Source organism: Manihot esculenta, chromosome 15 (assembly GCF_001659605.2).
Source record: "Manihot esculenta cultivar AM560-2 chromosome 15, M.esculenta_v8, whole genome shotgun sequence".
NCBI classification, from domain to species: Eukaryota; Viridiplantae; Streptophyta; class Magnoliopsida; order Malpighiales; family Euphorbiaceae; genus Manihot; species Manihot esculenta.
The window spans coordinates 13,770,209-13,785,459 of record NC_035175.2 but is presented as its reverse complement, the minus strand read 5'-3'; the positions used below and the strand labels follow the sequence as shown (position 1 = coordinate 13,785,459).

Here is a 15,251-nt window from a genome sequence, read left to right as displayed (position 1 = left end):
GCCTTACCCGGATGATACTGAATCTTGCAATCATAGTCACTCAGCAGCTCTACCCATCTCCTCTGCCTCAGATTCAGATCCCTCTGACTCAAGATGTACTGCAGGCTTTTATGATCTGTGAAGATCTCACATTTCACCCCATAGAGGTAATGCCTCCACATCTTGAGTGCAAAGATTACTGCTGCCATCTCAAGGTCATGTGTGGGGTAATTCAACTCATGCTTCTTCAGCTGCCTAGAAGCATAAGCAATCACCCTCTCATTCTGCATCAGTACACAACCCAGTCCCACACGGGACGCATCACAAAAGACTGTAAAGTCCTCATCACTAGATGGCAGAGCTAAAAATAGTTAAACAAGCTCTGGCAAGTTCACTTTGGCGGCAGGCGATGGATTTAAAGTACAATGCTCTTTTGCAAAATAAAACTTGGGAGCTGGTTCCGAGAGACAAACATCATCTTATTAGTTGCAAATGGGTGTTTCGGATTAAGCGTAACCCGAATGGTACTATTGATAAGTACAAGGCACGTTTGGTTGCCAAAGGATTTCTTCAGGAACCTGGGCGTGATTATTTTGAGACATTTAGTCTGGTTACAAAACCGGTTACAATTCGGGTAGTTCTTACTCTTGCAATTTCTAAAGGATGGCAGTTAAGGCAATTGGATGTAAATAATGCCTTTTTACATGGCACACTTTATGAAGATGTCTACATGCAGCAACCTCCAGGATATGTGCAACCTGAGTTTTCTGATTATGTTTGCAAACTGAAGAAGTCTCTTTATGGTTTGAAACAGGCTCCACGAGCTTGGTATCTTGAACTTACTTCTTTTTTGCTCAAACTTGGTTTTCGCAAATCCAATGCTGATGCGTCCTTGTTTATTTTTTCCTCCAATGGGATTACTGCATATTTTCTAGTATATGTTGATGATATTATACTTACAGGTAATAACAATCATTTTCTGAATACCTGTGTACATAAGCTATCTGTTCAGTTCTCTATCAAAGATTTGGGAATATTAAATCATTTTTTGGGGGTTGAAGTGATTTCTACAGCTGCAGGATTATTTCTTTCACAACATCGACATATTGCTGATTTGTTAGACCGACTTGATATGGCTGGAGCTAAAGAGGTGAATACTCCTATGTCTACAGGAGACAAGCTGATCTTAAATGATGGTTCTAGTTCGACTGATTCCACCATATATCGCCAAATTGTTGGATCTCTTCAATATTTGGCAATTACGCGTCCTGATGTTTCTTTTGCAGTGAATCGGCTGTCACAGTTTATGCATGCACTGACGCAAACTCATCTTCAAGCACTGAAACATGTTTTGCGATATCTCAAAGGAACCATACATTATGGCTTATTTCTCAATCAAAATTCCACTCATACTCTGTCTGCCTTCTCTGATTCTGATTGGGGTGGTGTCCTTGATAATGGGCGGTCCACAACTGCTTATGTTCTATATCTTGGTTCTAATATTATCTCCTGGAAATCTAGTCGGCAAAAGACTGTCTCACGATCTTCTACAGAGGCTGAGTACAAAGCCTTAGCCAATGCTGCAGCAGAGGTATTTTGGGTTCAAAGTTTATTACAAGATTTGGGAGTACCAATATCACAACCACCAGTCCTTCATTGTGATAATCTTGATGCGACTTACTTCTGCGCCAATCCAATCTATCATACTAGGATGAAGCATCTTGCACTGGATTACCATTTTGTTCGCGAGAAAATTAATGCTGGACAGTTAAGGGTTCTTCATATAAGTTCAAAAGATCAAGTTGCTGATGTGCTTACAAAGGCTTTGGGAAGAACTCAGTTTTGTTACTTTAGAACCAAGATTGGAGTCTCCGATGGTGCCTCAATCTTGCGAGGGCGTATTAAGGATAAAGACTAACTATAACAGTTTTATCTATTTATAACTTGAGTTATAGCTGTATACTTATCTTGTATTTAGTTAGTTGTAGACTTGTATTATATAAGTTTCTGTAATACGTTCAGTAAATATAACAAAAAACCCTTTTCTCTATACCTATAACATTTAAATTTATATCTCTCACTAACGAGGGAACATTTTTCTTTAGAGAAACAAAATATTTCATCAATAATAACACAAAATTAATAACTCTATTAAAGAAGAGAAACATGCATAATTAATAACTCTATTAAAGAAGAGAAATATGCAAAACTCCGTTAAAAAATATTATTGCTATTCTTTCACCATCAACTAAACTAGGTCGTCAATTAAGAAAAAGAAAATAGTTATCATAGTTGAGATTCATGTTTTTTTTTTCATTGTTGCCGTCATTTTTTATTTTTACCTTTATTCTTCTTCAAATTCATTGTATTCTTTTTTTCTTCATCATGTTTTTTAATATTGTTTTAAGGTTTCTATTTTTTTTTTTATATGTTGGATAGGTTTTGTGAAATTGGGATCAGCTTATTTAGTTACTGTCACCAGTAGCATGGAGAATAGCAAGTAACACAAGTTAACAGTCAAAGAAACAGACATCAAGAAAAGAAATTAGCCACATGGAAATGAATTCTAACATAATAATAATAATAAAAATAATAATAAAAATGTATTAGAAACAGTGCTTATTTAATATATTTTTAAAATTTAAAAGTTTTATTTTATTTGTTTTAAAACTTAAAGCTTTACTTGATCAATTTTAAAATTTAAAGAGCTCAATCCTTAAAAAACTATATTACTTATCAGTTTTTGAATCAATTATATCAAATTAATATTTATCAATCCATTATTATATATATATATATATATTTTAATTCGAATTAAATTTTTAAAAATTTTCCATCTCAATTCAGTTCAAACCAAACTGATATCACACATAAGGAAGAATCCAGTTTAGCCTATCTACTAGAAATTTTTATCACAATTTTAAAAATAACATTACAAAGACTAATGGGCCTCGAATTGAGGCTAGACTGGGCTTAATAACCTAAGCCATGATGCTATAGCCCATTTCCATACTCCTGAAACGACTTCGTTTTGGATGCTTAGTTCTCATCATGATCGTCAACGTTGGAAGCGCATAAGAGAAAACACGAGGCAAGGCTTCTTTACTTTTCATTCTTTCAACGGATCGCATAAAAAGAAAAAGTGTAAAATAAAACCGCAACTTGCAGAGAAAGTAGAATCCCCCAATCTGCCTTTTTAGTCGATTTTTCAAGTTTTTGATTTCGAGAGAGGAGATGTTGGAGAAGATTGGATTGCCAGCAAAGCCATCCATGAGAGGAAGTAATTGGGTGGTTGACGCCTCACATTGCCAAGGCTGTTCCTCTCAGTTCACCTTCATCTATCGCAAGGTTCTTCATCTGTTTCTTTCGCTGATTCTTTAACTCGAAATCTTGCTTTTTTGTGTTTTAATTGCGTGTTCATCTTCATGATCGTGATTTCGGCCACTTTGTGTAATTTTGTTTATTTATTATTTGTTTTCACCTATTTCTTCCATTTCCACTGTGCACTGATAATTGGAGCGTGCTTGTTGAAAATTCAGTGATTTTTGGAAAATAATTTCAATAATTTTGTACTGGGAAATGTTGGAGATTTTGTATATTCAGTGCTTATTGCGCTTCTCTTGTTACAAATCAAATGAGATTGTGATCACTTCTAGTGACCCTATGGGTTTTCTAATTTAATGGCTCCAAGTTTGGATTCTTTTTGCTTTATTAAGTTGTATGCACAGAGAGGGGGAGAATAGAAAACAAGAATTATTAGCAGTGGGGGTTTTCGTACTGGGTTTTGTTGTTTTACCCATTTAAGCGCTGTTGTATGATTTTTCAATGGTGTGCAAGTTCAGAGGATTTATTTTAGCTGGCCTTTGCTAGTTACTGAAATATTTTATTGAATTTTCAGCATCACTGCCGAAGATGCGGTGGTTTGTTTTGCAACAGTTGCACTCAGCAACGAATGGTTTTACGTGGTCAAGGTGATTCACCTGTTCGTATTTGTGAACCTTGTAAAAAGCTAGAAGAGGCTGCACGTTTTGAGTTGCGTTATGGCCACAAGAACAAAGCTGGAAGAGGTATCACTTGTAGTTGTTAGCTAATGTTCTTTTATTTTTCCCCACATTGTTTGGCAGAATTGTTCACCATTTGATTACCAAGTGCAACATGCTTTTTTTTTTGTCCAAGCATCTGGCTGCTGGTTAGGCTGCTTAAATGTGTTCCAAATGTGTGATGAATTTGTTGAACATGATGACGGGACTAGAATAGCTATGAATTCTTAGGAATATTACCTTATGATTTGGAGCTTTATCCCTTGCTGTGAATCTAGAAATCTATAGTCAATTGATTTATTTTTTGTCAATTCTCATGTTTGGAAGCATGGTAAATGAGATAACTCAATCCTTGTAACTTGAAAAAAGAATTAGTTTTTAAAAGAAATAGAAATAGATATCACGAGAAAAAAGGTTTGGTTGTGTGAGAATTGACTCATTTCTTTTCTTGCTCGTTGTTTATTCCAAATGAAGCCTATAAGTGAAGAATGTGCATATGAAATTTTTGTCCTTGTCCATACAAACATGTATCAGTGCTTCAACAAGAATACTGCTGTCTATTAAATGGTACTTTGTATCTAAATGTTGCTCGCTCTTTTTTTTTTTTTTTTTTTTTTCAGGAAGTTCAAAATTGACATCAAAGTCAGAGGATGAGATTTTGAACCAGATACTAGGCAGTGATGGGAAGGAATCTTCATCACCGCAAAGTTCCAACACTGATATGGTTTCTACTATTCAAAGGGCAAGTAGCAGCGGTTCGTGCTCAACACCTCTAGAAGCTTTTGTAATGGATGGTGGAGGTGAAATACATAGAAGTCACTCTGTTAACGAGCCTAATCACATACAGAATGAGATAGAAACAACCAGTCCAGAGAAATTACGTCAGCAAGCTCTAGATGAAAAAAAGAGGTATAAAGTTCTGAAAGGAGAAGGGAAGCCTGATGAAGCTTTAAAAGCATTTAAAAGAGGTAAAGAGCTTGAGAGGCAGGCTGATGCTTTGGAGATGGCTATTAGAAAAAACCGTAGGAGGGCTTTACATTCTGGCAACATGGGTGAGATTCTGAATAAAGATGAGCCTAAAGAGTCAGGGACAAAAAGTAAACTCCTTGCTAAAGCAAGTAAAGAGAAGGATGACCTTACTGCTGAACTAAGAGAATTGGGCTGGACTGATGCAGATCCACGTGATGAAGATAAGAAATCAGTGAATATGAGTTTGGAGGGTGAACTGTCTTCTCTTCTTGGAGACAGCTCTCAAACGTCTGGTAAAGCTGCAAGGACCAGTGGAATTGACAAGACTGAGGTTGTTGCACATAAAAGAAAGGCTCTTGCATTGAAGCGTGAAGGAAAGCTTGCAGAAGCCAAGGAAGAATTAAAGAAAGCTAAAGTCTTGGAGAAGCAGCTTGAAGAACAAGAACTTTTGGGTGCGTCTGAAGAGTCTGATGATGAGATATCTGCACTGATCCATAGTATGGATGATAATAAGCAAGATGAATTGTTAGTAGGTTATGAACAGGAGCAAGGTTTTGATTTTGATCACCTTATGGGCACAGCTGATGATCTTGCTGATGATAAAAATTTGGCAGTGACAGATGAGGATCTGGTGGATCCAGAAATGGCGGCTACATTAAAATCATTAGGTTGGGCTGATGATTCTGAAAATGAGCGGAACTCTATGGCCGAGAGTGTCCCCATTAACAGGGAAGCCCTACTGACGGAAATTCATTCATTGAAAACAGAGGCACTTAACCAAAAACGGGCAGGTAATGTTGCTGAGGCAATGGCACAGCTAAAGAAGGCAAAGTTGCTTGAAAGGGACCTGGAAAGTCTGGAGGGTGACGCAGACATTTTAGACAGACACAATCCCACAATTATTCAGAAAGATTCAAGTCCACAAAATATCAATGTGAAGAAATTAGATTCTAAACCGGCACCAAAGAATAGGTTGTTGATTCAGAAGGAACTTCTGGCTTTGAAAAAGAAGGCTCTTTCTTTGAGAAGGGAAGGGAAATTGGATGAGGCAGAGGCAGAATTGAAGAAAGGTAGAGTTCTTGAACAGCAGCTTCAAGAGTTGGACAATACTTCAAAGGCTACGCTGGTGACAATTGGTGGTAAGGACCTAGACCCAGATACAGCATTTGAACATCCTGATATTCATGGAAATAAGCCAGTTGGGGAAGAGAAAGAGGATGTAACAGATCAAGATATGCATGATCCAGCGTACCTTGCTCTTCTAAAGAACTTGGGTTGGAAAGATGAAGCTAATGAGTTTGCCAGCACATTATTAAAACCTTCTAAGGAAAATGATAATCATCCTATTCAAATTTCTGACACCTCAGTTACTCAAGCCTCATTGAATAGCTCATCAAGGACATTGAAGAGAAGTAAGGGTGAAATACAGAGGGAACTTTTAGGCTTGAAAAGAAAGGCTCTTGCTTTGAGACGTGAAGGGAAGACTGATGAGGCAGAGGAAGTACTTAGATCAGCGAAAGCATTAGAGAACCAGTTGGCAGAAATGGAAGCACCCAAGAAAGAAATTCAAGTTGAATCTGAAAGGCAGAAGGATGATATAAAGCCTCCTCGTCAAAGTGTAGTTGAGGATAAAGATGCAGATGATGTTACCCGAGAAGAGATGAATGACCCTGCATTGATATCCATGCTAAAAAATTTGGGTTGGAAGGATGAAGAATTTGAACCCGTAACTGCACAAGGAAAGCTGTCTAAAAATGTTTCCGTTAGTTCTCATCATACTGCAGAGCCATTTGTAATTCCATCATCTTCCAGCATTTCATCTGCAACACCAAGTGTCAACGCAGAAATCCAACAAGATCACTCAGGTAAAATGGGAATTCAAGGCAGTACGGGAACATATCAAGGCCTTGGCTTCATTCCTCCACATCACCAATCTGGGAATGTAATGGACTTCCTGACAGGTGATGACCAGACAGGTTCACAAAAACCAGCTGGAAAACCTGAGGCCCATGTTCAAGTTGATTCCTTGACAAGTTCGTCTGAAATCCTAAGAAGAAAAGATGATAAAGTCAGTTCTGGTTCTGATGTTTCATGTCAGGTTGAGAGCAATGTTCCTGAAAGGTCCTTGACAAGCCCCCCTCAAAATCTTGGGAGTAAAGCAAGTTTTAGAGCTGAAGTGAGGGAAGAAACAGTTAATGCAGATGAGAAGCCACTCAGTTACGGAGCAAATTCTTCTCAGGGATTGGCTTCTCAAAACAACAAAAATTCCATTCGGCAAGAAGTCTTGGCTCGTAAGAGGAAGGCAGTTGCCTTGAAGAGAGAAGGAAAATTGATGGAGGCTCGAGAAGAACTTAGACAGGCAAAGCTTTTGGAGAAGAGTTTGGAGGCAGAGTCTTCCGAGACTGAAGCTGGTAAACAAAATGTGTCATTATCTACGTCCAATGCTTCTCCTCCTGTTCAACAGAAGGAATCTAGTACAACCATTTTGGCTCCAAAACCTTTGTCTGCGCGAGATCGATTCAAGTTACAACAGGAGTCTCTTAGCCACAAACGTCAAGCACTGAAACTGAGAAGAGAAGGACGCATGGAAGAAGCAGAAGCTGAGTTTGAATTGGCCAAGTCTCTTGAAGCACAGTTGGAGGAGTCTGCTTCTCAAGATTCCAGTAAGTCTTCTGTTAGTACGGCAGAAGCAGTTGATGATGCAGTGGTTGAAGATCTTCTCGATCCTCAACTTCTATCTGCCTTGAAAGCAATTGGTATTGAAGATGGTAACATTGCATCAGAAGGCCCTGTGAGACCAGGGCCTGCAAAACTTAGTCCTCACAAAGTTGAAAGTGTTGGTCAGGAGAGAATTCAGTTGGAAGAGCAGATCAAGGCAGAAAAGGTAAAGGCATTGAATTTGAAACGTTCAGGGAAGCAAGCTGAGGCTTTGGAAGCTCTTAGGCGGGCCAAATTATATGAAAAGAAACTGACTTCCTTGGCTTCAAATTGAAGATGGGAAAAAAATGATGCTTGATACCTTCCAATCACGGTATTCAAGTGGTACCTTTTAGATGAGGTCATTGTGGAAAATAGGCAAGTGATCTGAGTCATGTGATGTCCAAACCGGATCTAATGGTTCGGCTTGAGTCAGCGCCTCAGGCTAACGTTCCAGATCTTGCTCGCTGGTTCCGGTTTCTGTGTTACCCAACTGTATGGCGGTTTTCAGTATGAGACGTACTAGTAAGTTTCTTTCCCATCAGGGGCATAAGAGTTTGTGCTGCAGAAGGTAGAATGAAAGTCCAATTTTCAAATTTGCTTCATACCATTTGTGAAGAATGAAGATGATTGTTATTTATCTAAAATGATTCAAACTGTAATTGCTAAATTTGAAAATGGAAAACACAGTTGAAGTTGTTTGAGCTTCATGATCTTTGTCGCCTGTAAAATATAATGTCACATGCTGGTCTTGCCTTTCTTTATGCAGGTCGACAACTCGATGCAAAATGTATGAGAATTTTCTGATTTATCTACTGATAATTTAGTCAGGCTCCATTTCATTCTCCTCCTGCGTGCTTTGGCCTTTCTTTTAATAATAATAAATTCGAGTGAGCACTTTTCACTACTACAATAAAAATAGTAGAAAATTATTTTTAAGTTACATTCCACTTTTCTATTTTTTTTTTCTATAACGAGAATTATATTATAATATTTTTGTGACTAAAATTGAATAATTATTTTGAAAGTAATTATTTATAAATAAAAAATTAATTATATTTTTACAAAATAAATAGAGTTCTGGAGTATACGGTTCGGTGTAAATTAAAAAAAAAATTAATTGAATTGAATTAATTTTAAAATTCAGTTTGGTTTTTTATTTATTTTGATTCGATTCAATTTTTAATTTTAAAAATTTTAGTTATTTTGATTTGGTTTGATTTTAATTAGAAAAAAATTAAAAAAATTAAATTAAACTAATTAGTAATAATAATGTGTTATTTTCAATAATATACAGAAATTAAATTATATTAAAATTAAAATATTTTAATTAAATTTTAAAATATTAAAAATAGAGTAAAAAATAAAAAATTTATTAAAAATTGAAATTCATCAAATTGAATCAAATCGAATCGAATCGAATCAATTCAGTTTGATTTAATTTTTAATCAAAATCAATTCGACTCATAACTAAAATCAGTTCGATTCAATTTTTATAAATACTAAAACTTTAATTTTTGATTTATAACCCAACCTCGCAAATGTTTACCCTAAAAGTAAATAAATAAATTTTATTTTTTATCTATAATTTTTTTCTTCCCAGGGTTGATATTTCAAATCATGGATGTACGGTATAATTTCTAGTAACGTAACTTTTATTTTTTTATTAACTTTTCACCGGTTTCAGCTATTAAAATAATATCATTTGTAAGTAACAATCACTAATTATTTTGAATATGAATAATTAATATTTGAAAATTTTGAAAAAAAAATGTTGCAATTCATTTTTTCAATTATTTTTATTATTATTATTTTAATTAAATTCAAATTTAAAATTTTTAAATTTAAAGAAGATTCCAGTATTAATAAGGTGCATATCTAAAAAATTTAATAGTAAAATAATATATATATATATATATATATATATATATATTATAATGAAAAAGTTAATCTAATTTGGTGATAGTTTTATTTATTTTTTAGTTTGAGTGATGTTTTCATTATAATTAATTAATAAATTTAATAAACTATGAAATAAATTTAATGGGTGAAATACTAAAATATTTTAATTATTTCAGTGATGTATGAATCATGTCCAAGGGGCAGTTGGACAATTGACCCATGTTAACGATTCAAATCATCTAATAACCCCACACTTCATCAACTATTAAAATAAATTTTACTTAATTAATTATAAAATATAATAAAAAGTTATTCGGTCTAACTATATCTTTATTAAAATAATAATAGTACAATCAAAAAATATAAATAAGAAAAATTATAAAAATTAAATTAAATAATTAATTTTAAATAATACATTTCAAATAATAAAATGATTAATTTTATAAATTATACACTTTTAAATTTTGCAAATTAAAAAAATTTAACTTCAAAATAAAATTATAACTTTAATTTTAATTTTTTAGAGATTAAAAAAATTAAAATAATTTCTATATATTATTTTAACTTTTTTAGAAATATGACTAATTTTAATTTTATAAAATTTTAACTTTTTTTTTAAAAAATGTGGCTGTTTTTAAATTTTATACAAATTAAGAAATTAAAACAATTTCTACATGTTAATTTACTTTTTTTCAAAAATATAAGTAATTTTAATTTTATAGAAATTAAAAAAATAAATAATTTATATACATTATTTTAATTTTTTTTCAAAATGTGAGTAATTTTTATTTTACAAAAATTAAAAAAATATTATACCTGAAATAATTATAAAAAATAAAATAAAATAATGTATTTGCAAAATATGCTGTATGGGGTTAATTTTAATTTTTTAAAAATTTAAAAATAAAAATAATTGAATTGAGATATTAATTTTTAATAATAATAGAAATATAAAAAAATATAATTATTATTATATTTAAATCAACAAGAATCTAAAGTTAGGATTAATATATATAATTAAATATAAAATAATTATTTGTTGATTAATAAAAACTATATATAGAAATCGAATAAAATATTTCAACTAATTAAATATAATTATTTAATTAAATTTATTAATTTAGATCGAATTGATTGTATTAAATTAAAATTCATATATTAATTAATATTAATTAAACGAAGAGATATAAATTCTTTACTTTTTTTTTCTTTTGGTGTCCTAATAACATATATTTTTTTTATCCCATAAAAATAGATATATTTATTTTTTTACATAAATTAAAAAATATAAATAATATAGTTAAAATGTAATAAATTTATATTCTCTTTATTAATATACCCTTCAATCATATTACTCCTTTACTAAATTACTTTTGTAATTAAAAATTTTATTTTTTTATATATTAAATAGAGGTGCATTAAAAAGCTAGCTAATAAAATACTATCTAAAAAAGGAAATTACTATATTTTTATATGGATTAAAAAAAAAAAAAAACCAAACTTATTTTTATGGAAGGAGTATAAATAAAATTTAAATTTTTTCTTCTAATTATTTTAAGATTATAATAATATATAAATTCACTATTATAATTTTATTTTATTTTATTTTATTTTTAAAATAAACCCTCATTAATTATTATTTTTAAATTATTATTCAAAATATCTTTTGTTATTTAATAAAATTTATGTGAAAAAATAAAATAACAAAAATTGCGAAACGATGTAGTATTAATTAGTTGTAATAGAAATATTAAATTATATTTAATATGTACAATATTGACAAAATTATAATTAAAATAGATATAACTTTACTCTGGTATTCTATTTTCAATCTACCTTCCTATGTTTCTGTTTACTTTTTATCTCCTTCATTCTCTTTCTCTTATTTTCTCTCTCTTTCTTGCTACCCAAACACCCCTTATCGTCACTGGATCACAATAGATGGTGGCTTGCTTGAAGAGGAAAAGCCAATGTTAATATTGAAAGGGAATGCCCATTTAAAACAGGAGAGAAAAAGAAAATATTAATATTAAAAGAGAATGCCAATGTAATATTTTATTTCTTTTCTGTTCTTGCAATAGAAGAACAGAGCACTGCAGAATCATAATCAGAATCAAAATTTATATTTACTAAAATTAAATTTTAATAAAAACTGTTTTCATTTTTCTACTTGACAATCTATAAGCAATCACATCCACTAAAGCAAAGTATACTCCACCCCATGATCTTTTGATTGCAAATATCAAAAAAGGAAGCACCAGACCTACTGCAAATCCCATTCCAATGCTCAGGTAAAACAACTTACCAATGAAACCATTATCATCATCTGCCTCATCTTTCCTTCCACTGTCTGAATCATCATGGCCGTCCTTGTTGTTTGAATCATTACCTGGACATTTCAAAGCAAGGGGCTCTCCGCAAAGACCTGAATTTCCAGCAAACGAAGATGCACGAAAGGTTGTCATCTGACTTTTATATGGAATTCTGCCTGACAAATTATTGTTTGAGAGATTCAGACTTTCCAAAAAAGTCATAGAAGACATCCCTTGAGGAATTGGACCAGAAAGACTATTACTTGAGAGATCAAGAGATAACAACTGACGCATTTCGGAAATGTTTTCAGGAATCTGGCCACTGATATAGTTTCTTGATAAGTTTAAAACTTCCAAACCAACTAATTTTGTTATATCTTTAGGAAACTCTCCTGATAAATTATTTCCAGAAAGATCTATGCCAGCTAAAAGGGAAACAGTTTTGGTGTACCGCAGTTCATGGCCATGTATAGTCGCAAATATGTTTTCCTGGTATTCATTATAGCAACCTCTTCCAAAAACTCGGCGCAAGCATCGCTGCTGGGTAATATTTTGCAAATGTGTCATGGCCTTAAGATTGCCAAAGGCAGAAGGAAAGGAACCATTCAATTGGTTTTCTGCTATGTCCAAGAATTGCAAAGAAGCCAAATCTGAAAGTCCTGAAGGTAGTTCTCCGTAAAAGTTATTTGACCTCAAATTAAGTATTTTAAGAAATGAGAGAGCTTTTCCAATCCAAGGTGGTATTTTACCTGTTAGCTTGTTGTTCGAGAGGTCCAAGGTTTCCAATGATGTCAAACACTTAAGAGATGATGGGATTTCTCCTGATAATCTGTTCTTCCCCAGGTGAAGTGTCTGAAGCTGATGTAATTGACCCATAGACCTTGGAATCCCGCCAGACAAATTGTTGTCTTGAAGGTCCAGTGCTAAGAGATCTGAACAATTCCCCATACTTGAAGGAATGCTTCCTGTCAAATTATTTCTTGAAAGATCCAACGCAACAATGATTGTCTCTCCAATTGAGCCTGGGATTTCACCAGTCAACTGGTTACCGAAAAGATAAAGGAACATTATATAGGGCATGACTTGACCAATATTGCTTGGTATAGGACCAGAGAATTGGTTATTGGAAAGCTCTAGGAAGGAGAGATCTGCAAGGGGAATGGGTCCTTGGAAGTTGTTGTGACTGAAATCAACAGTTGCTCTGCTAACATTCAGCAGATTAGGCAGATGGCCCTCTAAGTGGTTGAAAGAAACATTTAAGCTTGCCAGCTCGCCAGACATGTCCCAAAACCAGTTTGGAATAGTGCCTGAAATATTACAGTTTGAGATATCTAGATCTGTTATGTGCTGTTGAGATCTAAGCCAAGCAGGAAACGAAGGACCTAAATAGCATGAACCCAGGTCAATTTCATAAATCTGGAAAGGTGGGACCCAGTTGGATCTGACATTGAAAATGAGGGAGTTTTTAGATAACCACAAGTTTTCCAATTTACTTAGCCTCAGGAAATGTGTTTCTGAGATAACACCTTTCAATTCATTCATATAAACATCAAGGCTAATCAACTCGGACAACATTCCTAAGCTGTCTGGGATAGTACCGTTGAGCTTGTTTGAGCTCAGGTCAAGATGAGATAAATGATGTAAATTTCCAATAGAAGCAGGGATAAGACCTTCAAGCAAGTTATAACACAAAGAGAGAAGAGTAAGATTTTTGAGTTGGCCCAACGAATCTGGAATCTCACCTATGAAATAATTTTGGGATAAGTCAAGATGCATGAGAGATGTCATGTTTCCAAGGAAAGCAGGAAGTCTCCCATGGAGATTGTTAAGACTCAAGTCCAAATATTTCAAGGACTTGAGTTCTGCCAGTGAAGGTCTGATCTCCCCGCCCAATGGGTGCCGGCCACTTGGATCGGAAATATCAAGAGCGATGACAGCACCGGTAGCATTGTCACAATATATTCCCGACCATCCACAACAATCGGTTCCTTGCCATGAGGAGAGGAGGTACGTATCATTAAGACCCATTTTGAAGTCAAGGAGAGCTTCTCTATCAGCTGCACGGCATTGCACCAATTGAGCATCTCTATCACAAACGTATTGTCCTATTAACAGACAGATCAACAAAAGAAATGGAACCGTCTCCATGAATTATGAGACTTCACTCCGCTGAGCTTGGAGAATTTAGAAGAAAGTTTTCTTATAAAATTGCATACTAACGTTTCATAATAGGGATATTTAAAGGAAGAAATGGGACCATATTTCACAATTTTAAATTATAGCTTTGAATATAAACAAGACTAAAAATTACTTTTGTCTTTACTTCCTATTTGGGGTTGAAACCCCATTAACAAGGTATAGTTTATTAATTTTATATGTAATAGTTTTGTGGATAATCAATGTATATGTTGAAGTTAGTGTGTGCTTTCATCTGCATGTTGGCGTTTCTGTTGGTAGCCGTGTGATTTCTTGCTCATTTTCTATGTTTTCTCATTTGCTTTTGCTGGGTGTTTTCACTGCCCCTAGAGATTTTTTCATCATTTTCTATTTTTATTTACACTTAATAAAATTACAAGGTGATATTGGCTTTTTAGAACCCTTGCCCTCTCTGTTTAGCATAGTTGTTAATAGTTTTAATTTGAAAATTTTATTATTTATACGTTGTGCTATCAAAAAATTAATTAGGTAATTTTTAATTTTAAAAAAATATTAAAATATCTTTAGAATTTTAAAAATTAGGAAATGTTATAGCTTTAGGTAGAGGTCAGAATTGGGGTGGCAGTCAAAATCACTATCGAAGTGGTGGCGGTGGTTAATCAGTGGCGGAACCAGGAACAACTGCACTGCCGCTTCGGCACCTTCATCCCTTCAAATCATTTTCCGATCGCTGGTACGGCACGTGCTCCTTACCGTACCCTCCCTCCGCCCTCAAACAGGTCATCTTCGTCTTCATCATTAAGGTTTTAGTGTTAGTATTTAAATAATTTGGGGCTCCCGCTTTCACCTCTTTTATTTGCTCTGCCACATAATATTGATACAACTTGAAAAGTTCAAATTGAAAAAAAAAAAAATGAAGAGCATTGGATAATAGAGAAAGAGAAAAAGGGATTTTGAGAGTGGAAGAAACTAGAGTACCTCGAGGGAAACAAGGAGAAGCTGACATTATTGTTGAGGAAAATGTGGAGATATGTGGGGTCTTTGCTTGAATGGAATAAAAAAGAATTGTGGTGCGAGAGGAACGGAAACTCTTCTTGTGGGTTTATAAACTCATTAAATTTTAGTAAAAATTTAGAAACTTAAAATGTTACAGCATATTAAAAAATAGAATGATAAGTAAACCTCTGCATCTGCC

At 33.5% G+C, this 15,251-nt stretch overlaps 2 protein-coding genes across 3 annotated transcripts; one reads left to right on the top strand and one right to left on the bottom strand.

Annotated features, from left to right (window-relative positions):
• Positions 1 to 3,074: 3,074 nt before the first annotated feature.
• LOC110601474 lies at positions 3,075 to 8,395 on the top strand. 2 transcript variants are annotated; one of them, XM_021738622.2, is made up of 3 exons: positions 3,075 to 3,327; positions 3,878 to 4,046; positions 4,640 to 8,395. In XM_021738622.2, exons 1-3 carry the CDS (start codon positions 3,214 to 3,216, stop codon positions 7,978 to 7,980), a joined length of 3,624 nt encoding a protein of 1,207 aa, XP_021594314.1. In that variant the 5' UTR covers positions 3,075 to 3,213; the 3' UTR covers positions 7,981 to 8,395. The 2 variants fall into 2 exon arrangements, with proteins under 2 accessions (XP_021594314.1, XP_021594315.1); XM_021738623.2 differs by lacking the exon at positions 3,878 to 4,046 and having other exon boundaries at positions 3,172 to 3,327.
• Positions 8,396 to 11,663: 3,268 nt separating this feature from the next.
• On the bottom strand, positions 11,664 to 14,086 carry LOC110602034 (receptor-like protein EIX2). Its single transcript, XM_021739461.2, has one exon. It carries the CDS (start codon positions 14,045 to 14,047, stop codon positions 11,723 to 11,725), a length of 2,325 nt encoding a protein of 774 aa, XP_021595153.1. The 5' UTR covers positions 14,048 to 14,086; the 3' UTR covers positions 11,664 to 11,722.
• Positions 14,087 to 15,251: the final 1,165 nt, after the last annotated feature.

Coding starts and splice junctions, on each gene's coding strand:
- LOC110601474 (XM_021738622.2), top strand. CDS start 3,214: ATGTTGGAGAAGATTGGATTGCCAGCAAAGCCATCCATGAGAGGAAGT. Junction 3,328..3,877: donor TCACCTTCATCTATCGCAAG/GTTCTTCATCTG, acceptor TTGAATTTTCAG/CATCACTGCCGAAGATGCGG. Junction 4,047..4,639: donor CAAGAACAAAGCTGGAAGAG/GTATCACTTGTA, acceptor TTTTTTTTTCAG/GAAGTTCAAAATTGACATCA.
- LOC110602034 (XM_021739461.2), bottom strand. CDS start 14,047: ATGGAGACGGTTCCATTTCTTTTGTTGATCTGTCTGTTAATAGGACAA.